The following is a 24481-nucleotide window of genomic DNA, read 5'->3' on the forward strand; positions in this document are numbered from 1 at the left end:
ATATTATCTTTTATTTATTTGTTTGCTCTAAAGACAAACTTTGTAAAATTGCCCTTAAGTGGTATTTTATTTCTAGTTTTCTCACTTGTGGCTGAATATTATTTTAGCTGCATAAACTGCATAGAAGCAGCAGCTTCTGACTGGTCCAGGAACACGTGGTGGACGGATTTGGTTCATGTTGTGAACTTTGTACTTGGATTTTCCCACAGAAGCTGTGTATTTGCAGATTCAGGTTTGTTCACAAAAGGCTATCAGAAAGTGCATTTGCTAAAGTGCTACTTATACAACCAATTATCTGATGTGACCAAATGACATGACAATGTTGGGTCGATGGCTCCTGAAGTCTAGGTTGTTCTAATGTAACTGGGTAGGAAAAAGCTAAAACAATATGGGTGCTTCAGTAATTCTAACTTAAATGTTCTTTATAAAAACCATACCTAATGGATAAAAGCTTGTTTGCCGTGCTCTTCAGTAGTTGTGGTTGAATTTCTGATCTGGGATGCACTTCTAGATTTGGTGGCTTTTATTATTTTTGATAAGCATGGTTCAGTGCACACAGGTGCTGAGTCTAATAAAATTATGACAGCTGAAGAGTTTGTCCTTTGAGGGGTGCCCCCAAGGGGGCCCATGGCCGCCCTTAAAAAAATTACTGGCCTCACCCACCAGTAAACCATATTTGTGTCTGCACAAACAAATTAATTCTCCAATGTTTAAAATTGAAATAAAAGCATATACTTAATGAGTAAATGAAAGAATCATAATTTAGAAGATGTTTAAAGGTCGCTGCTTCTCATAACTTTCAAAGTGTAAATTTCCCGTTTTTGTGGATGTTTTAACGAAGACAGTAATGTCCATTAGACTCCTCCAGAATTCTAAAAAAAATATATGTATATATATATATATGTGTGTGTGTGTGTATATATGTATATATAAATATGAATGTATATATATATATATATGTGTTATATAAATATGTATGTGTATATATATATGTATGTACATATATATGTATATATATACATATATATATTTATATATACAATGTTGAAGTTGTTCAAATAACGGCCTGAAATGCCTTTTTATGAAATGTTTGTGTCTCAAATTTGAGGTCAAATGTGTTTGGACTTTAGTGAAATGAATTTAGTGTTTAGTATTAGATTAATCACCTATGGTCATGAGCTTTGGGTAGTGATCGAAAGAACGAGATCGCAAATACAAGTGGCCAAAGTGAGTTTTCTCCGAAGAGTGACTGGGCTCTCCCTTAGAGATAGGGTGAGAAGCATGGTCATTCGGGAGGGGCTCTGAGTAGACCTGCTACTCCTCCACATCGAGAGGAGCCAGTTGAGGTGGCTCGGGCATCTGGTCAGGATGCCTCCTGGATGCCTCCCTGGCGACGTTTTCCGGGCACTCCAACCGGGAGGAGACCTAAAGGTAGACCCAGGACACGGTGGAGGGACTATGTCTCTCACCTGGCCAGGGAATTCCTTGGGATTCCCCCAGACGAGCTGGCCCAAGTGGCTGGGGAGAGGGATGTCTGCCCCCATGACCCGACTCCGGATAAGTGGATGAAAATGGATGGATGGTATTAGATTAATTGTACCGCCTCTGGCAGACAGAGTTAGCATAAGGAGGACCAATTATTCAATGCTCCACCTCCACCCCAAAATTTTCTCTCAAGAACTAGGTTTCAAGAACTCTAGAAGGCGCTATATCAAATACAGGCCATTTACTATTTACTTTAAATCCAGTATGCGTGACGTAATGAGGAAGTAAACGCAGGTTTGAATGACTGGCGTAACCTTGATGCAGTGTGAAACAGATGAAGAAGCTCTTCTGTCTAATGAAATAGAAAACAGTGGACCAGTGGGGGACCTAACTGTATTATAGCGTTTTCACTGATGTGATGTGAATCATAGCCTCACTGATGATGGATGCTCGCCACGCACCTACTCACCATCAAGTTAGCCCAAATATAAGGTGTTGGACTTCCTGTAGTAAACAACCCCCCAGTAATCAAACGTTTTAAATGGTCAAATACTAAATGTTTAGTAAAAACTGAGAAAATAACGATTTTAAAACAAAACACGGTTTTTAAAAACGATAGCCTACTTTTCCTGCATATCAGTTCTGAATCTTATCTTCTCCCACACACCCACTTAAATGATTTTTAATAATGTTTTACTCGAAACACCTGCTTTAATTTCCATTAATCAGAAGTAGCACTTGTGTTGATGATTTCATCACCAAAAGGTCTGGTGTGTTTATGTTTTTATTTACTTTTGGACTAATGTGATGTTTAGCTACATTAATGTTAATCATCATGTAAAGTGTGTTTCTAAGCAGTTGTTGAAAAATAGAATTTAAATTGTCGATTTGTATTCAATTAAATTTAAAAATGCCCCCAGATGTCACCTCCTCTGCTAAAATGCAATGCATCATTTAATCTTTTTGATCAAGCAGACCAGATTTTTTACAAGTTAAATCCCGTTTTGCTAGTTCACAGCAAAAGTAATCTATAAATGAGTGTTAATCTTTTGCTCTTAAATTTCACCTGATATCCAAAAATCAATAATATCAGTAATACACAATCTACATTAAAGATATGGGTTCTCCTGTTACAGATGCAAATATGTAGATGTCGTGGTCAGTTGAGGGCCAACATGTGCTGCTGATTTTCACAGCTGATATCTAGATATTTTCTAACTTATTTACTTACTAAAACATGTCAGAAATATCAGTAGACACAGAACATTTCTGAACATGATTCAGTTTTTTTAAACTGAATTTAACAGTTAAATCTTATTTTGTGTTAGAATAATTTAACCAAAGTTAATAACTCCAATTATTAAATATGAAATGTCAGTTAAATGTAATGTTTTTGATGTTTATCAGGAATGTAAATATACGTTAATATAAAATTCAGGAGCGGCTCCAGGCTGCCCATGCCTGTATTGAAATCGGCTCTACTAGAATGGGCGGATGGAGACAACATATCGTCCCTGCTGTATGAGCCAAAGCAATATGGCAGCCTATCTCTTATTTATATAGGTTTTCGATCATTCTAAAATGTTCGCTTTAGACCATCATATCAGGCTACTTTCAAGATTATTAGAAACATGCACAACAATAGTCCGAGTCCAGAAAGTTTCCACGCATGAGCTTTTATTTTGAAACCTAGCGTAGCTTCCGGTCCGTGTCGTGTGTCTCCATCCATCTTGACGATCCTCCTTGAAACGTTCTCACAATTCCATCAGAGGCTCTTTCTTCATCACCTTCGCTCCAACCCAGTTCGTTTCTCCTTCCGTGGGATTAACATCTCTTTAACACTATTAAAATCAACATGGCCAGCAGCTTCTCGAGAATCCTTTCCTCCAAACGAAACATCGGCATCTTGTCGCTGATGGGAGGCTCCGTAGCGGCAGGGTTTCTGCTCCAGCGGGAACACGCCAGCGCCGGATCACCTCTGCGCAGGAGGTACCCCGCCAGGTAACGTTGTCCCTCCGGCCTGAGTGTCAGTTCAGAACATTTCTTAATGTTTGAGCTAGAGGCTGACCTTGTTTTACAGAAAAATGAGAGCTTTAGTGTTCAACGGCTGTGAAATAAAGCAATAAAGTACAGTGAATCATGAAGGTTAAGGAACATGAAGAAACGTTTAGCTTTTAAATGATTAAAAGTCATAATGATAATATTGAGGTTATTTTAGCATTGTTACTGAGTAATGAGCAAATAGATATATCATTTATAATTATTTATATTAGCTAATGGAATATTACTGCGTCTACTGGTCAAAGGCCCGAGGACCCGAAGAAGAGTGCCCTGCACCTCTACCAGAATTATTATATTATATTATATTATATTATATTTCAGAAGATTTACACCTGAAACGGAAACAAACTGACATTAATAAAGCAATGTCTTAAAAGTTGAATGCAGAATGACAAATTCGCACATAATGAATATTAATACATGAGTTCAAATAGACCAGATTGCTTATTTAAGTTGTACTCAGAATGAGGTCAGAGAACAACCAATAAACCAGATTTTAAACACGTCATAAATCTACTTTCATTTCCATGTACGGGAGAAAGAAAGAAAGCCTACGTGCTCAGAAACACACCTGCACCAGCAATAAATCAGCCTGACTGTATGTAGATTAGGGAAACATTATCTGCTGCTCAGAAACCAAACCCTGCTGGATTATAATGACCATGCACAAAAGCACCTGCGGTTACAAAGTCAGTCTTATTGTTGCCCAATGTAACCATAAAGATTTTGCTGTATTGTAATTACATCACGTTTATGACGTTTGCCAGTGATTAAATGTGCACCATGTACACAGTTTGTGTTAGATCACCTGTGGGCTACATCTTTTTTTGTTGTTGTTTTATGTCATTTCCTGTCAGCTAATCTCACACAAACCCTTTTGGGCTAAGAAGAAGTGATTTTGGACACACAAAAACTTGGTCTCATAAGTGTCTGGTATCATTTTGCAGGATCATCTTGGAAGACCAGTGCAGTTAAAGACTGAGTTTAACAGATTTACTCAAGACAAGGGTCGTTATACCTAACCACATTAGTTTGTAGCAGAAAAAGGAGGAATGTTGTATTTTGTGTAATAAACCTACAAAATAACTCAAGTGCTGAAACCAACTCATCTTTCTGTGGGTCTACTCTTTTAGACTCACCACGCTGAAACACACATTTTAACCTAATTAAGAGTCTTGTGCCATTTAATCGTTGTTGTACACCAGAAGAACCCTTCCAAATCAAATGTGTTCTGCTCATTTAATTAAATTAACCACTCATAATTCATTGATTCAGGACTGTACAATTGAAGTTAAATGCATGAAGTGGTGTGTGTGTGTGTGTGTGTGTGTGCATTTGTTCAAAACATCTCGCATTATGAGATTATGTTAATAGAAACAATGAGTCATTTTGAGCCTTAGCCTTATGATCTGAGAGACTCAATGACTCTAGTCTGTCAAGGTGATCTGAGCCACGTTTCATTTTTCACCCTTTTGTAGGATATTAAGAGTAGTGACGCGCCAAAATGAAATGTTTGGGTCGATACAATATCCGATGTTAAGATCACTGTTATGGCCGATAACCGATATTTGCCAATACCAATATACTGACGCTCCTAAAATCAACAATTTTGTATAAAATGAAAATTATTAAAACGAATTTACATTATCATGTACACACACCACACACATTTATGGTTCCGAGATGATTTCATTCACTCTTCACATGACTAAACAATTACAGCCCCCCCCCCCCCCCCCCTCGTTGTTAATATCGGCCCAGGTTTATTTATCAAACCGATACCGATATGTTAAAAAAATGACTAACATTGGCCCATACCGATATTGATGCCAAGTCCATCCCTAATTGAGAGCAAAGGTTTTGTGCTTTTGACAGCATTCACCTTTTTTCCTGAAGGTCCAAATGCTTACCTGAAATACCATGTTTAGTCTTCATTTTTATTCAGCTAAAAGAAGCACAATCCTGTATTCAGCTTTAAATGATTAGCTCTTTCAGTGTCTTCTGTAGATGTATGCCCTTTCTGTTGCAGAACCTTTCCAGATTAGTCTCATGCCACTTTCTCCCGCAGGAGCTAATGGGTTTGTTGGATTTGTTTGCTAAAGGTGTGGTGTAGCAGGCCACAGGCTTGTTTCTGTTGCCTACACACAAGCCATGTAAAAAGTTCCTTAGTGTGCAGCTTCAAGAGCACAGTCCCATGAGAGCCACACCAACACTAATTGTCTTTAGATCAATATAGCTCTTTTTTATCTCCCATTTCTATTTATGCAGTTCGGAGTACCCTGACCTGCGCCAACACAATAACTGCATGGCCAGTAATCTGACACCTGCCATCTATGCCAAGCTGTGTGATAAAACCACTCCTAACGGATACACACTGGACCAAGCCATCCAGACCGGCGTGGACAACCCCGGGCATCCCTTCATCAAGACTGTGGGCATGGTGGCAGGAGATGAGGAGTCTTATGAGGTCAGACATCATCATGTTTTGAACACGCAGAATAGAGGTCGACCGATATTAGTTTTTCTATTATCGTTGCCGATATGTAAAGGTCAGCTGATGGCTAATTTGTGCTTCTGATTTTCATGACAGATATCTATTTTGTACACTGCTCAGTGTTAAAATCAGACATCTACCTAAAGTTAATCAAACAAATCAGTAAACTGACCAAGTAATAGTCAAAACTGTTAAATAAAATACATTTTAGTTGGAAATCTTTTTTAGAGCATTTATTAAAGCAGGTGTTATTCAGGAACATAAAATACACTTGAATTAAATTCTGCAGCACAGATGCCCAGGGATGTGCCTGACTTTAAATCGGCTTTACTTATGAGGTAGAGTATATGGCCGACAGATATATTGGTTTACCCTAACGCAGAACCCCTCTCTGTCTGTCTGAAGCAATCATTTGTTACTCAGACGTGATTAACCTTAACACGTCTGCTGCCAGCTTAGAAAATAAAGTTTCTTGTTTTTTTTTACAAAATGTTCTTTTCACTGTTGTCTTCTGACATGAAGATTGCAAGTTCAAATCTTCAGTGGGACTTTTCTAAGTGGAGTTTGCAGTACCTTGTGTGTGTCTGTGTGCATGAGCATGTGTGTGTGTGTGTGCGCGCATGTGTGTATTTTTGTGTGTGTGTGTGTGTGTGTGTGTGTGTGTGTGTGTGCACATTTCTGTATGTGTGTGTGCGTGTGTGTGTCTGTATGTGTGTGCTTGCACGTGTGGGTGTGGGTGTGTGTGTGTGTATGTGCATGTGTGTGTGAACGTTTGTGTGTAGGTGTGTGTGTGTGTGTGTGTGTGAGCAAGCGTGTGTGTGTGTGTGAACGTGTGTGTGTTTGTGTGTGAGCAAGCGTGTGTGTGTATGTATGTGTTTGCTTGCGCATGCGCGCGTGTGTGTGTGTGTGCGTGTTTGTGTGTGCATGTGTGTGTGTGTGTGTGTGTGTGTGTGTGTGTGTGAGCAAGCGTGTGTGTGTATGTGTGTGCTTGCGCACGTGTGTGTGTGTGCGCATGAGCATGTGTGTGTATGTGTGTGTGCATGAGCGTGTGTGTGTGTGCATGAGTGTGTGTGTGTGTGTGTGTGTGTGTGTGCATGTGTGTATTTTTGTGTGTGTGTGTGTGTGTGTGTGTGTGTGTTTGTGTGTGTGTGTGTGTGTGTGTGTGTGTATGTGGTTGTATATGTCTAGGTCCCGTGACCCTGAACAGAAAATGGATCATGATTGTTAACCAAAGAAAGAGGGAGACAGAATTAGCAAATGTACATTTTAAGCACCACCTATAATGATGTAGATAGTATATAGTGGTACACACACCAATGCTCCATACCAGTGTGCAAGAATGATTTAGAATATTTGTGGATGAACTAGATTTCTGCTTTAGTAGCAAACTTTGGTGGAATATCTCAAGACTATGTGCTGTTGAGACATCAGCTGTTAATTTGGTTCTGATTTGTTGGCCTAAAAATGACCAATTTGGTGTCATAATTTTCAGAATGTCTACAGTTTTTTAACAGCTCCTGTATTTCCAAACACACACACACACACACACACACACACACACACACACACAGAAACATGATATGACACACTGTCCTTTATTAGCCATGAAGAATGTAGTGTTGCTGCTGACTCAGCTTTACACTTGTTTTGTTGAATTTTTATTTAGATATAGGTGTAACAGTGATTTCCTTTCTTTCTGGCAAACTGATAAATTCTATATATGAACCGTGGTGGTTTACATTAGAGAAAGTACTGAAGTACTTTTCAGTGCAAGTACTGAAAAAGATGCTGTAACCTCTTGATACAGTCAGTACCTAAAACTGAACGTTTACTCTGCAGGACCTGATGAACAGAATCCTAATAAAACTGAAGTTACCACATCACAACTATTTAACCCCAATGACTTGTTTTATGACACTGACCTACCTAATCTGAGCTGTTTGACAGATTGATAACTTGTGATTTGGTTAGTGTCCTTTACAGAACCAGTGCTAACTAGTTATTTAAATGAAGACAAATGTGGAAATGATTACTTCTGTTTTAAAGAAAAAGTGTCATATTGGGGTTGGCAAGCATCTCCAGTTCTGTGCTGAAAAGTCCCTTAGAGGACTTAACCATTCTTCTGCATTGGTCTGTACCACCTTTTTAATTCTGTTTCTCTTTTTAGGTGTTTGCAGACTTGTTGGACCCTATTATCAAAGAAAGGCACAATGGCTACGACCCTTGTGTCATGAAACATCCCACTGACCTAGACTCCAGCAAGGTACCAGAAGTTGTTATTTTTGAAGTATGGAAAGAGTTGTTTTTGTTGGTTTGTTGTCACAGCTGCAGTGTTCTTAGGTACAGCTGTAGAGGAGTGATGCAGTGATAGAGCTCCTATAGAGCCACAGAGGAATGGTGGTAACACAGACATGGTCACACGACCTTGGAAGAGAGACATTTATATTTCATCCATTATGTAATAAGAATAAAATGATGTCATTATACAACTCTTTGTTTAAACTTACCCAAAACCTTTCTCTTCATTTCCAGTGGATGAGATCAGCCCTGTGTGTGTGTGTGTGTGTGTGTGTGTGTGTGTGTGTGTGTGTGTGTGTGTGTGTGTGTGTCTGTGTGTGTGTGTGTGTGTGTGTTTGTGTGTGTGTGTGTGTGTGTGTGTGTGTGTGTTTTATCATTTGATTGGTAGTTAGAGGTTGTAGTTGTGTTAACTCCTACTCCACTAATCTAGCTGGATGCTAATCTTTTGTAGCATAGTTAGAAGGAGTGTGTATTCTGCTGCATCAGCTGTTGGGCAGAAGGAGCTGAAGCCACTTACCTAGGAATCATCTGGAGGGGGAACAAAGATGCATAAATAAATTATACTTTTATTCTGCTGGTTTTAGTGTAGGAAGTGTTCTGATGAGGCCCTGTGCTTTTCAGGCTTTCTACTGTGCTTGGGATCATTGTCCTGTTGGGTGACCTCATTCTAGCCAAGCTTCGGCTGTTGAACAGATGGCTTCATATTTGATTCTATATCCACTTTGATATAAAACAGAATTCATGCTCAGTGACTGAAGCAAGTCCAAAGTATCATCCCTCTACACTAGAGGTTGACCGATATTAGTTTTTCTATTATCAATGCCGACATGGCCAGCCGATTGCCGATATGTACTGCCAGTCTTTATGGGCCAGTTTTTATGGCTGATATCTAGACATTTTCCATCTTATTTTCATGTTAAAATGACACTAATAACATAGTTGATGCACAACATTTCTGAAGCTGAATCAGTTTTGAACTCTGATTTTAATCAACTAGTAAATCTTAGCTTTGTGCACCACTCAGTGTTAAAGTCAGACACCTAAATAAAGTTGATTTAGTGTATTCATTGTGCAGATGTTATTAGTAAATGTAAAAATAAATTTAAATAAAATTCTGCAACAGCAGTTTCCCCAAAGATGTGCCTGACTTTAATTCGGCTTTACTAAGGACAAATATCGACCAATGTATAAAAACGGTAAATATCAGCCCGATATATCGGTCTACCCCACTCCAAACCAGTGCTCAACTGTTAGCAGGTTTCCAGTTTAGCTGATGTGTTGTTAGTCTTCTTGTGTAGGTTTGCATTGTGGTCAGATGTCTCCACTGTGGTGTTCTCTGTTGACATCATTATTTTACATGTGATCATGTCCACTGTAGAGAGTTCAAACTCCCAATGATTCTTTTAGCAGGTGGATTTAGTTTGCAGCACCTTGCTGCTGCTTTCAATCTTAATTATCAGTCGGTCAGTGTTGATGCACTTAGTTTGTCAGTATTTAGATTTGTTTCATTTAATATTAACACGTATTATGCCATGCCAAGGTTTTACAACAGATTAGTTTAATTTTCATTGTACTAAATTAAATACAGTAATATAATCCCATACGTATGATGTCATTTACCTGAAGCTTTCATCCACCAGATACTTTCTTCCACCTTTAAATGAATCCATTTCCTTACATGTTTTTGTTTCAGATTCATTCAGGCCAGTTTGATGACCGTTACGTGTTGTCGTCCAGGGTGAGGACAGGCCGCAGTATCCGCGGGCTGAGCCTTCCCCCTGCCTGCACCCGGGCTGAGCGCAGGGAAGTGGAAAGAGTGGTGGTGGATGCCCTGGCTGGTCTGAAGGGCGACCTGACTGGGAGATACTATAGCCTGACCCAGATGACAGAGAAGGAGCAGCAGCAGCTCATTGATGTAAGGGAGGCACACATACTGCTCAACTGATTAAGCTTAGATCTATCTGCTGAAATGGGCCCGGTGTTAGATGAGCCGACCCGCCGGAACCATGCAGTCCTAGTGCACCTGCAGATGTTGACCAGTCTCGGGTTTCCTGAAATCGGCCTGTTCCAGCCTAAAGACTAAAGTCTAATTAAATATTATGCTTAGAGCTGGAATATCTGAGTCCAATGGCGCCCCCAAGGGGTGGCCCTAAAAAATTGCTGGCCCCCCAGCAAAAGCCAGTGTTAATAAATCATATTAATGTTCACTCAAACCATAAATTGATCTTATTTATTAAAGATGTAATTGTAAAAGAAAATAAAAATAATACAGTTAATGAGTAAAGAAATAATCAGAATTAAAAAACACGTGTTTCTGCTGCTCACCATTTTAAAAAGGTTTTTATCTTCATAGTATTTTGTGAACAGGTTAATTAAACTAAAAAAATACATTTTAAAATAAAATTTGAAAGAACATTTTAAATTACTGCAATGAATTTTTCTGAAATGTTTGTGTTTGTAAAATGTAAGTTCAATATTTTGCTTTCGTACTGTTTTTTTTAAGTAAAACGAATAAAGGACCAGTGCAACACTTTGCCACAGGCTAAACTCTCCCAGAGTTACCACAAGGACCAATTTGGTGTCCCACCCCAAAATTTTCTTTGGCCCCCGTCTGGCCACCCCTATCAAATTTTTCTGGAAACGCCCCTGTCTCAGTCACCACTGAGCACCTTAATGATGCCATTTTGGATCCATGACTATTGTCTTCTTCCTCTTTGCCTCCAACTGAAATTGTGTTTCTTGACCTCTCGGTTGCCTTGGTTACCAGTAAAATGCAACAGATCTGGTTGGTTCGCTGGAGTTTTTGACAATTAAAATTGCGCCCACATTTTCTAAGTTAAACATCTCTTTTAACATCGGTAGTTTCTGCATCTTGCTTCAGCCCTCTCCCCCTTCTCCCTGCTTCAGCCCTCTCCCCCCTCCCCCTGCGCAGCGGCCGCAAACTCACTGATGCGCCTGCAGCCTCTCGGAGTTCCTGCTGCTCTAAACAATAAAATAATTATTTCATTTTCTGTTCCTCACTTCTGATTACCTTCAATGGTGTCTGTTTGTTGCAACCACCAGGTACAAAAACTAACTTGTTTTTATTTGACTATTTTTCTGTCCTGTCTGTTTATTATCTTCCTGCATCTCCTCTCAATCCTAAAGAAAAACTGCTACCTGGGTTCATATATATTCACCTTATGAGTTACCTTTGAACTGCAGTTCTAAAAGATCTACCGACCGCAAAAACAGCGGAGTGCTCGCCGGCCGCACCGGTGAGCTGGTCACCAGAGGACAAAACAGGTGATGCGCTCGGCTCCACAGCAGCAAAAAGCATCAGGCACAAATAAAAGACAGAAAACATAAAAGGAAATGAGCCGACATGAACGATCGCGTGTTAAATTAGTTTTTGAGGTGGCGACACCTAATTTGATAACGTTACTGTGGCCGTGCTCAGGACGCAGATGTCTGGATCGCGTCAACGATCAAAGCTTTGCATGCGCAAGCTGGTTAAGGTTAGGATGGGGGTGAGGGGAAGGTTAAATTGCAAGAGGGTAAAGGTCACAATTCGGTCAAATGTCTGTTTTACGGTGGGTGTCAGTACCGACGCTCTGGCACAGCGCGTTGCCTCCTGACGTGCAGGGGCTCGCCACCTGCTGTCTTTTCCGAGGACTGCATCTTGTCGGTCGTTATAACGTGACAGCGACTAGAGTAGTGAAGTTGACTAGTCGACAAGTTGATACAACCCCTACTTTGCATGAGTTATTTTTTTGCTGAGCTTAAGTAGAGTTTTAGTAAGACTTCTACACAAAGTTTTGTAAATGAGACCTGTGAACTGTTTCATGGTGGCAGCAATCGGCTTTGTTCTTGGCTGTGCTCAGGCTAGCCATTAGCTCATCTGTTGTTTTGGATGTAAATTCTATTTCTCCAAACTGAGGCCACTTACTTTGGTAAGATAGTAATTATTTATAACTTTTACATTTCAAAACTGAGCTTTAATGTACTTAAAACAAACTATGTTTGTTTGTTTAGCCTAACAGATACCAACCAGTGTTCCCATCCACGTCGTGTTTAAAGTGTTTTTTTTATCTGTAGGACCACTTCCTGTTTGATAAGCCTGTGTCCCCCCTCCTGACGTGTGCAGGCATGGCTCGTGACTGGCCAGATGCTCGTGGTATTTGGTAAGCAGTTGTTAGGATTTTCAAACCCATATACATTTTTATCCATTTTATTTGGATGGGCTGGTGGTTTCTCTGTAATCCGCTAGTCTGTCTTTAGGCCACTTGCCCACTTTCTTTTGCTAATAGAGAAACCTTTAATTCTTTTGCTTTTAGCAAAAAATAAAATATTGGAGAAGAAATGATTTAAGCAATGTTTAACCAACACTTCTACACTGATACTACACTGTATGTTGTTGTAATGTTTGCCAATACAAATATTGTGTTGTCTGTTCAACATTTAATGTGATAAATCATTCATATTAAAGAAATATTTAAACAGAGACCTTTTTAGTGAGCTTTACCTTAATATTGTTGTGCAGGAGTGTCATTTCTCTGGTGCTGAGAGGAGAAAACCCAGTTCGGTTCGTCAGAAAGCCAAAATCAATCATCAGCCTGGCTCCTTGTTTCCTCCACCAGCCTATTTTAACTCCCCTTAATAATTCACATTCTTATCCCTCTCCTCATCATCTCTTCTTTCAGCTGTACCCTTTCCCTTTAGTTTTCTCTTGCTTTTGCTTTACCCCCATTATATATTATTCTTTTTTATATACTTTTACTTATGAATCCTCTCTGCTATAGGTTATTTATGCAAATCTGACTTTTTGAATATTAGATGCTGTCTGCTATATGGGCCTCAACTGCCTCTATAAACACTCTAAATGTTAAAAATAAAACCTCCACCTGTTTCTGTCAGTGTTTTGTTTAAGGTATTATGTGCCTAACACCATTTCGAGTCCCCTATTGTGATGTCACAATAAGGAAAATTAGCATGTAACCCCCTACTTAAATTGTGTATCTCTTGCAGTATGCTGCAGTGTTGGAACCCAAGCCTTTTCATTTTTTATATGTGGTTTTTAGTGGTCGAAGGTTACAATACTAGACTACTGCCTTTGTGTATGTACCTTTGTTATTATTTTTAAGTGAATTTTCCATCTGTGGGATCAATGTGGGATCCTCTGGATGTTTCTTCTAGTTAAAAGGGAGTTTTCCTCTCCACTGCTGCTACATGCTTGCTTAGTATGAGGATTGCTGTAGATTTGCTGGGTTCCTTACATAGAAAACTTTTTACTGATTGGCTTAATGAACTGACCTGTATTGGAATGTTTACTGTGTGAAGGTCCTTGAGAAGACTCTTGTCGTGATTTGGCGCTTTATAAATGAACTTGGATTGAATTGAGTTTAAAGTAGGGCTACTTGATTATGGCAAAAATAATAATCACGATTATTGTGACTGACATTGAGATCTCGATTAATTAAGACGATTTTTCAATTTATGTTGATTTTATTTGTTTTTATTCAGTCATAAAATTGCTCAGGGCACAATCAGGACAAAAAGAAATAATAAACAAGATGGTCACTAAAATAACTCCTGATTCCCAGTATAAAAAGACCAATATACTTATAGCTCATAGTTTATGACCTAAGAGCTATAGACCTTGGTTTAACTCATTTACGTCTAACCAGTACAGACCCAAATACCAATATCTTGCAAATACTGACAGCAAGAATGACACAGTGGCATTTATAACAAATAAATGCAAATACATTCATGTTTACAAAATGTTGCATAACATTTATTGAGTCGTGTCAAGGTGCTGTAGGAGAGTGCACTAGCACCGTGTCCTCAGAGAGATTAGTTATTATTTATCAGCATGAGGAACTTTTTTCTTCCTTATTTATAAACTATTTATTTACAAGTCCATCAGTTAATGTAATAATTGTCCCAACCACAGCTGCACCCCCCAACCCGGTCTCAGCAATCAGGGGCAAGATGCACGTGTGTTTAGCACGCTGCACGTGCACATTTAGCCGTTTTTAGCGGCTCAGGAGCCCGCAGGTACGGTGTGTGTCACTCGCTTTGGTTAATCCAACAGGGAGCCGGCTCTGAGAGCCGTTTCTTTAGCGACTGACACATCACTACATCATTCCCTTTCCTAATGTTGTGAAGAACGGTCGGGAGCGCAGGCGGAGTGTTTAGCTAACCTGCAGGAAATGTCAACAACAGTTATCCAGAAAGTAGCTAAGGGTTATAAGAGATGTTTCTGAGGTGTTCGCTAGGTACTTTTAAGATTTAAAAAGTCTCGAAGGGGGTCTGAAAAGCTGTTGGAAATAGCGTCAAAGTCAATAAGTTGGCAACACTGTGGGAGGAGCGCTTCATGTGCAACTCAGGGCAGCGCAAGTGGGAGGAGCAAATAATCGGCTTGTTTTGTTTTTATAATCGTTCAAAACTCAGATCGTAATTGTGATTAAAATTCGATTAATTGAGCAGCCCTAGTTTCAAGTATATTCTATTCTAGGGATGAACCGAAATGAAAAATCTTGGCTGAAAACCAAAACACCTAAAGAAATGATTGTGTCAATAATTAGAACCATAGCATTTATGGCTATGATGTGTACTAACCTCACTAAAATCAAGACATTGCAATAAATCAATTACAAAACCATGAAAGTATTTATTTAGCACAGACAATGCACAATACAAATTAACTACAAAAATTTTACTTAACCCCACGTGTGTACATTAAATAACAATAAATTATAAATGTACAGGCTTAAAACAGAAGGCCTGTTAATAGTAAAATTAACCCTTTAAGTGCCAAAGTCACAATATTGAGTTTAACGAGCCACAGCTGCAAATATAATCCCTCATAAAGTTATTACTTTACACCATAAGATGATGGAGATGCGTAACTTCAATCTGAGCAACACTTTCGGGGGTTCCTTTTGAAATATTCTGAGTTTATAGAGTTTGAAAACTGCCCCACATCTAGACGCTCCCGAGTGCGGAGAGGAGGCAAGCGGAGCTTACAGAGGGTGAATGTTATACATTAGAGAGGACAAACTTACTACACAGACTGGTCTGTTCATTGTTGACGAAGCTCTTTGGTAATGGCTGACTCTGATTCGGATTAATAATATTCATCCTTTGATGAAGATATTCACTTGTCCAGTGAGAAAGAAAGCGACGCTTCTGTGTGCTTCATCAGAATAACCTGGATCCACACACAGGATCCAAAGCTTATTTTACCGTATCCAGAACATGGTGGGTGTAGAAAGGATGGTAAAAACACCGCTAATAGTGACAGACGTAGCGGAAAAGTAAAAGAAACAAAAAAAAAAGCCATGTGAAACTGAAAGTAAAAGTGAGTCACATGATTGGTATAAATATTCCAGCTATCGTAATAAAACAGCATTACTAAAAGGGGAAAAACTTTACTTTTTAAATCAGTACAAATGTATGATTTTTATAGAGCAAACAGCAAGTTGCCACATAAGGATGGAGAAAGATGAAACAAAATGGGGTTCACCTGACGACCTGTTTCGGCTGTGTTGTTTCAGTGAGGTAGGTGTTACACTAAACACCAAAAATGCACTTTTGGGTCATTTTCGGTCAAAAAAATGTCAGTGGCCAAATTGTCAGTGCATCCCTAGGACCCGCCCACCACCACCTGTCAACTCTGGAGGAGCAGCGGCTCTACTCAGAGCCCCTCCTGAATATCTGAGCTCCTCACCTCATACCAGCCTATTGGACAATGGGAGGGCGTGGCCAGCTCCAGCTTGTTTTCTTGTGACAGAGTCCTGAAAAGGCTCATTGTGGAAGGGGCTGAAAATGTCAAGAATACAATGTATGAGATTGCTTTATTTGAGAGGGATTTAGTTCAAAGAACTTCATGAACGTGGTTTTTATCGACCATAGAACTATTATAACTTTACAAAAGTCATAATATGTCCCCTTTAAACCACCTTTCCTTTTGTATTTCTTATTTGTAGGTCATTAATTGTACCATATTTTCTTTGATCCTTCACTCTTTTGCTCAGTCTCCTCCCATTATTCAGTTTCAAACAAAAATTAGGTCAATACTTATAAAAATGCTTTGTTTGCTTTAAGATTTGATACAACTTAAATGAGAAGGAAGCCAAAGGGTTCACTATAAGAAGGAAGGCTATTTAATAGAGTGTAACTGATATGTGCACGAGGAAAGCATTAAGAAATGTGGTCACTGGGGAACTGATTAGTCACCTTTTCTGTGCCTGAGATGAGAGCAAGTGGAAAATCTGATGGGTTTACAGCACCGTTCATTAGGTCTGTGTTTTTGGAGTTCCTGCAGCAGTCAGATGTTCTGTGAAGGGTTCTTTACCGATGTGGCTGTACAAGCATCAGGACCAGTTCACTAACAGAATGACTTTCCTCCATGCAGGCACAACAATGAGAAGACCTTTTTGATTTGGATCAATGAGGAGGATCATACCAGAGTCATCTCCATGGAGAAGGGGGGCAACATGAAGAGAGTGTTTGACCGGTTCTGCAGAGGCCTCAAGGAGGTACGTTTCAGGTTGACTGATCGTTGAAGGTGTGCTGGGCGAACCCAGGAAGGACTAACGTTTATTGTTTTCCAAGATTATTCTGTGTGAGTAATAATGGCTGAATGATTGTGAGTGTGCAGTGCAGCGCTGCAGGCCAGCTTGATGTAGATGAGGTCTTGCAGGGTTAGCATTAGCACACTGTGGATCTGCTGCATTTACACTAAAAATACCTAAAACCTAAAAACAGCTGACACAAATCCTCCTTCTGCATCTAAGACTGCGATGACAGACATGCAGAGGAATCCGTCCAAACATGGTCTCGTAAATTGTTTATTTATGCTTTTGATGGTCCACACTTATGAAAGAGTAAACAACAAGCTCAACAACATCTCTGAACAGATGTCCATCCTACACGTTTTGTGTTTCGCTTTCCAAAGAGATGAAGAGCATTGACATAAATCTTTATTTAAGTGCTGACTCTGATTGGCTGCATCTCAGGTTGAGCGTCTGATCCAGGAGAGAGGCTGGGAGTTCATGTGGAATGAGAGGCTCGGTTACATCCTCACCTGTCCCTCCAACCTGGGAACAGGACTCAGAGCTGGAGTCCACGTCAAACTGCCCCTACTGAGCAAGGTGACTAAAGCACAACGACGGTTAGAGATTCTAACACAAGGACCATCTGACAAGCAGCTGATTATAAATATTTCACATAATTTGATCTGACTGTACCATGTCTAATATTACTCAAATATGGAGAATCTTTTTTTTTTAGCAGTTACTTTACCAATCACAGGTTAAAACCAATCCATCAAATATTTCATTATGTCAGAGATAACTGAGGAGATCTCTGAAGGCCTGGCTGTTTGTCAGTACTTGGATACTTTCAGATACCTACTACTCATAGAGTAATAATTTTTCTCCAGGACCCCCGCTTCAGTAAGATCCTGGATAACCTGCGTCTGCAGAAGCGAGGGACAGGCGGTGTGGACACTGCTGCAGTGGGTGGTGTGTTTGACATCTCCAACCTAGATCGCCTGGGACAGTCGGAGGTAGGAAGTTTTCACCTGTCCAGCTTTGGCTTGAGATTCATAGTATCTAATAAGAAATGGGTACAGGGAATAAAAGTTGTCATCATTAAGTCATCATAGTCCAATCTCACATGCAGTAATGGGAGTAGCGCTGTTTAAAGTAACGGCATTTTTTTTTGGGTAACGGAATAATCTAATTAATTACTTTTCCCGCCGTTGCAACGCCGTTACCGTTACTGGGGATGGAAGGTTGTGCATTACTATGTGCTTGACGAACGTTGAGCAACAGTGTGAGGCTTTCTGAACGCCACATTTCAGCTGCAGCCAGGGAGAGAGAGGTGTCGGTAACTCTCTTACAAACACGATGATGATCGGCCTGGTGGGCGGGGACCCTCACCGTCTCAGTCGCTGCATTCTGTAGACACAACAGAGCAATGATGGGAATAACACCGTTTAAAATAACCACGTTAATAAAAAAAATATTTCTTTCAGTAACGAGCAAACTAATTAATTACCGTCTTCTTTTATCAAAACGTTGTTTCTGTTACTGATAAGACAATGTATGCGTTAAGCAGCGCGGTGTGTTGAAGCTGTCATCAGCTGATCAGGGGCTAAAGAGGCAGATGTTTTCATACAAACGCATCACGGCCCGTGAAGAACGAGGAAGACGTGATGAATAGTTTACGCCCTTCTTAGCGTGACAGCGGGACGTCCCGAAGGTCCGCTCACCTGTTCACCGCTCAGACGTCCTGATCTTCTACCTTCCTAGATCATCCAGCTGTAACCTGTTTCTGATCATGTCTTTAGTCCCGCTGTAACACTGATGCATCAGTCTCAGACGTCATGGAGCTCAGGTGTTATCAGAACTACCTGTGTGTGTTCACCACCCAGCTTCAGCTCTTCTGTGGTTGGGTCTGACCCATGTTAGTAAATGTAAGTCCTCCATCAGATCTGTGCCTCTTCTAGTGTCATTTTAAAGGATTTATTTATTTATTTAACCGTTACTAGATTACCCGCAACAGAAATGCTGCTAAAAACACACAATTATGTGAAGCTGAAAAAATTAAAATACTGTACAAATTTACATTTTTTTTCTGTAATTTAACTAGACTGAAAGACCATTTAAAGGCTCAGGAACCTTTACAGGTGTTTCTATTTGCAATTTTAAATTTTAGCTGATGTCAAATATCACACAGTGACCTTTTAGTCAAGTCAACTTTATTTATAAAGCACTTTACAACAGCATAAAAGCTGACCAAAGTGCTTAACAAGCCAAAAAAAACAGAAGTTCCCTAAAAATTCTAAAAATAAGATAAAAAATTCATCACAAAGTAAAAACATGATGAAAACAAACATATCAAACTGACATAAAAGCTACTAAAAACAGATGCATTCTCAAACTGAATTAAAAGCAACTGAGAACAGATGAGTCTTTAAAAGTGATTTAAAACCTGACAGTGACAAAACCATCCTAATGTGAATTGGGAGTGCATTCACCTTGGAGCTGCTACTGAGAAAGCTCTATCACCCCTGAGCTTTCTCTTTGTTCTCGGCACCTCCAGGAGAAACTGGTTGGCTGACCTCAGTGACCGAGACGGGGAGTTTTAATAGTCTAGATTAGTGTAATGTTCCTGTTAGTAGTTCCTCCTGTTAAGTGCTTATTTATTTAAATTATTCAGGTTTATAGAAAACATTTTGACACACATTTTGTTATGTTCCAGTCACGAGTCATTTATATTTCACTATTGTAGTCATTTATAGTAAATTAAGTAAGTTCAATTAACCCATTTTTCTTGCATTCTTTAATGAAAAAAGTAACTAAGTAGTTATTTTTTCTTGGCAATTATTTACTTTTATAATCTTGTAATTCTGTAAGTAACCTAGTTACTTTTTTGACAAAGTAATTGGTAACTATAACTAATTACTTTTTAAAAGTAACTTTCCCAACACTGCTCACTTGTACCAATAAAAGGAAAAACAAGGACAGTAGTAATAATAGCTGTGATGTTGAGGAAGCAAAGGAAATGAGTCAAAAACAAAGATTAGATTTTCTGTCTTGGATAAAATGAAGCTTAAACTAACTTAAACAATTATTTATTCTATCATTATTCCTTCATTGACGTGTTTGGCAAACTTAGGCCTGTCTTTTATCAGGGTGTCTGCACACTCTGTAGATACGTTGTTTTCCAGACCTTGAAAAGTCTTGAACTTTGTGTGCAAGTCCCAGTATATAATACATCAGTATTCACATGTCTACAGTGTTATTTACAGCAGTAAATATCATAAGATAAGAACAACTTTATTTATCCCGAGGGAAATTCTTGTGTCATGTACATGCTCAAAGCAGACGGAGAGACAAAGGAACAGGTGAAATAGAAATATGATATACAATATATACATTAAAAAAATGATCTACAGTAGTACCATTTAGGATAGTGCAAAACAAACAATCGCATATCTCAATAATTAAATACATGACTGCATCCTTGTGGATAAGTAATTAAGCCGTCGGTGCAGGCGATTCACAAAAGTGATTAAAGTATTGTGTAATAGAATAAGGGTTTGTAGAAGCATATGATATGATGGGGGGATAAAAACATATTTACAATCAGAACTCTTGGGTAATATTGCACAGTCGGTGAGGGCACAGAATAACCTAGGTAAAAGTATTAGGAGAATCACCTATAGGGTGAGGAAGAGTTAAACAATCCTATTGCCACTGGTACAAAGGATTTCCTGCATTTCGGGGCAACGAGTCTTTTGCTGCGTGTGCTTCGATGGGCGTGCATGGGTGGGAGGGGTTGTCCATGATAGAGAGAAGCTTTTTTAGCATTCTCCTCTCAGACACCTCTTCCAGGTTCTCCAGTCTAATACCTAGGACAGACCCAGCCCTTCTAATCAGCTTGTTCAGCCGGTTGGCATCAGCTATCTTCACCCCACTGCCCCAGCACACAGCTGCAAAGAACACAACGCTCTCAAACACCGAGTGGTAGAACATGGTCAGCAATTTCCTCCCAACATTGAAGGACCTGAGCCGCCTCAGAAGAAAAAGCCGACTCTGTCCTTTTTTGAAGATAGCATTGGTGTTCTTAGTCCAGTCCAGTTTACAGTCCAAGTGGACACCCAGGTACCGGTAGTCCTCAACGATCTCAACGTCAGCCCCTCTTATGGTGACAGGAGTAGGAGGTGGGGCCTGCTTCCTAAAGTCCATAATCAGTTCCTTAGTCTTTTACACATTTACACATGCATCTTTCTGTCTGCTGCCTGTTGTTCTCTGACTGTGTGTATTTCTGCCCTCAGACAGAAAATGGTGTTACCATCATACTCATCATTCTCAATGACGAGCTTTGGTCCTCAGCTTTCAGAATCCATTTAAGCGTTAACGGTTGCAGAGTTATGGTCATTTAAGCTACCAAACTAAACACAAGTGATACAATCTCAACCTGTAGAGTAGGCAGTGGCACGCGAGCATCAAGGTACATAACGTCACATGAAGAAAAAAAATCAGGTTATATTGGTTGATTTCATGTTGCTCAACTTTAGTCATCTAATGGACTAATTACTTGACCTGCATTCAGTTATGAATGTTTACAACAAAAATCAGTTTTTTTGTTGTGTTTCTGCGGCCTGTGAGCCTTGAGTCGTGGTCTGTGGCAGCACCTAGACTGCTGGCATGTTTGTGTCTCAGTTTCAAATGTTTGGAGAAATGTATTCAATTCAAAATGAGACGGCGCTGTTTGTGACTCACGAAAAGAGCTTCTGTACATATGTGTCCTTGTGACGTCCTTGATCACGCTACCACCTGTGTGTGACGATGCTATATGGTACATGACTTATAGGCTAAAATACCTGTAGTGTTTGGGTCTCCTGTTGTGTACCATTGTGTGACTATGTATGTTGTACGTTTTGTGTGTTGCTAAGAGCTGTTGGGTCATCCATCGTTCATCGTCCCACAGGAGGGCTGAGGGTGGGGGCAGTAAGGAATGTGGATGGGTGATTTTAATGTGCAGGAGCAATGGTGCTGATTCACTGTTCAAAGTTTGTGTTTCTTCAAATAAAACATTTGAGACCGAAATAAAAATAGTCATTTTTATTTTTACGCATTTCCTTCATGATTAATTTAGAATTTAAAATTTAAAAATCTAAATCTACAACTCATATTAGACGTGTTTTATTGGCCAGATTCAGATTTAGATTACACGTTGAACCAAAGGAGCGTGCTTAAAGGATCATGTAAATGTACTGAGTTGATCATTAAGTACATTAAGTCTATGCAGCTTCATACTGAACTGTTTGGCATGTGAAAGGTGCTTTTCGTCTTATTTTAAAAGTGGTAATTGTTCATATTGTAGGATGAGTTCAGGGTTAGCGGTTTGTTTTAATCTGCAGCTGTTGGCCCTGAGTCTGGTCTTAAAGGTCGTGTGCTCAGACTGCTTTAAGGCTTTTGTGTCTCACTGATGATTTCCGTTTGCTGAACAGGTCTCTGTACTAAACATGACGCATCCCTCCCTTTAGGTCCAGCTGGTGCAGACAGTGGTTGATGGAGTCAACTACCTAATTGAGTGTGAGAAGAGACTGGAGAGAGGCCAGGACATCAAGGTGCCCCCACCCATCAAGCAGTTCAAGTAGTCACTGATCCCTCATCCCTGCACACAGACAGACCTATGGGCACAAACACGTGCACAAGCTCAGTGTCCATAGATATTATAACTATGTCAATGCTTCGGTTGTCACCATTACCTTTACTATGCTATCTAATCACCCTCCTGTCTTATATGTACTCCATCAGTTAATCACAACATGTTAAATGTGATCAAACATCAAGACCCAGACCTTGGCTGCATTCACCCCAAAGCTCTAAGATCACGTTCTGATTTGGCTCTAAAACACAACTAAATCAGAATGAGGTTGGAGGAAATTCAGGCTGAAGAATTCGATAAAAAATATTTCTGGCTTTGCTCCCAAACCACTCCTCACTCCTTCACACCCTGTCCCCGCCTCCGTCCTGCTGCATGTCCTGTACCCACCCAGCCTGTCTCTGTCCCTCGCCCCTGTCATGATTTTATCTGGTGCTTGTGAAGTCCATCCATCTGTGCTATACTCTCCATTGTGGACTGTGTGTACATAGTTTGTTTTGAAAGTTTTGAATAGATTTGAATGTAGATGTGCTGATCGAGTTGTGTGTACGACACACTGGCCAGGTGGGGCTCTGTACTGTAAGCTCCTGAAGCAAAATCACTTGAGCTGTATCAGAATGTCACTCTGAAACATCTTTTATTAAATAACTCATCTATTTAACAAAACCTCCTCCTTTCTCTGGTTCTCATTTATCAGTGGATTGTTGTTGTTTTGATTTTTGAAGGAGAGTTTATCGGAGTCCCTGGTGTCAAAGATGATCTTTATTTATCAGAAAATAAGAACAACAAGCTTGGGGTAACCATGGTAACTAAGATTTCAGGTCAGGTGTTGATCCACATTGACATATGACAATCTCAGTTTTAATTCATTTTTCATAAAAGTGAAACCCGAAGATTAGGGATGTCTGATATCATCTTTTTTACCAGATACCAACCCTGATAGTCTAACTTTGATTTTCCGATACTGATATAAACAATACCAATATATGCAGGGTCTCCCTCTCACAAAAAGAGGGTAAGTAACATCCCATATCTTCTGTCATGCAACTTTAAACATCTGTACAAATTTAATTTCTTCTTTAATTAAAATAGGCGATTTGTGCCAAAGTAAAAATCTCAAAACTGGTCTTATTTGGACGTTTCGAGTGAGAAAAGATGTAGCTGAATATTTCCATGTATAGTATGTAAAAGTTGTGTCATTTAAAGAGTAAAAGTGAAAATCGATCATTTCCGAGATAACGTTTTAATGCCAATATTGACTGATATCGGACACCCCTACTGAAAATCTTAAAATATTTTCAAATTCTGAAGAAAAATAGGATTCTGTTGAGTTGACTACTGATCACTGGATCAGTTAAATAGTAATAATAATAATTGCTGTAAGATCATAATAAACTCCCCAATGAAGGCTTGAATGCTGAAGTGCACTGGAGCATTTTAACTGGTCTATGCAAGGAACAAAATACATTTTAATCCTTTATGAAGAATGTTGGAGTGCTTTTAGGTTTTGACTTTAAACCATGTTTTTTTTTTTTTTTTGTTGACAATGGGAAATGTTGCAGCTGTTTTGGTCACAATTTAGAAACTAAAGTTATTCGTAATCACTCAAGATATTCCAGGATCTGAGGCAATATATTGAGACTTGGATTATTGGATTATGTGTTTGGAAGACGCTGAACACTAGCCATCTAGCAATCCATCATATATATATATATATATATATATATATATATATATATATATATATATATATATATATATATATATCATTGCAACTGGACAACATTAGGACCAATCAGTAATGAGTGACGTGATGTATTTCTTGTTAAGGAAATCAGTCAACAGGTCAGTATTAGGGATGCACCGATACGATACTGGTATCGGTATCGGCACCGATACCCATACTAATATCAGTAATGGTAAAAGTAAACCGACACCAATGCAGTTGCTTGAAAATTGCTTCACTGTAAC

General features: G+C 39.4%; 1 protein-coding gene across 1 annotated transcript; it reads left to right on the top strand.

The window, feature by feature from the left end:
- Positions 1 to 3116: 3116 nt before the first annotated feature.
- Positions 3117 to 22542, top strand: ckmt1 (creatine kinase, mitochondrial 1). The gene is made up of 9 exons (XM_015963867.3): positions 3117 to 3486; positions 5815 to 6013; positions 8208 to 8303; positions 10032 to 10253; positions 12416 to 12501; positions 16740 to 16863; positions 17344 to 17478; positions 17769 to 17894; positions 22389 to 22542. The coding sequence occupies exons 1-9, from the start codon at positions 3341 to 3343 to the stop codon at positions 22500 to 22502; spliced, it is 1248 nt and encodes a 415-aa protein (XP_015819353.1). The 5' UTR covers positions 3117 to 3340; the 3' UTR covers positions 22503 to 22542.
- The last annotated feature ends 1939 nt before the right edge of the window (positions 22543 to 24481 follow it).

Source organism: Nothobranchius furzeri, chromosome 4, assembly GCF_043380555.1.
Source record: "Nothobranchius furzeri strain GRZ-AD chromosome 4, NfurGRZ-RIMD1, whole genome shotgun sequence".
NCBI lineage: Eukaryota > Metazoa > Chordata > Actinopteri > Cyprinodontiformes > Nothobranchiidae > Nothobranchius > Nothobranchius furzeri.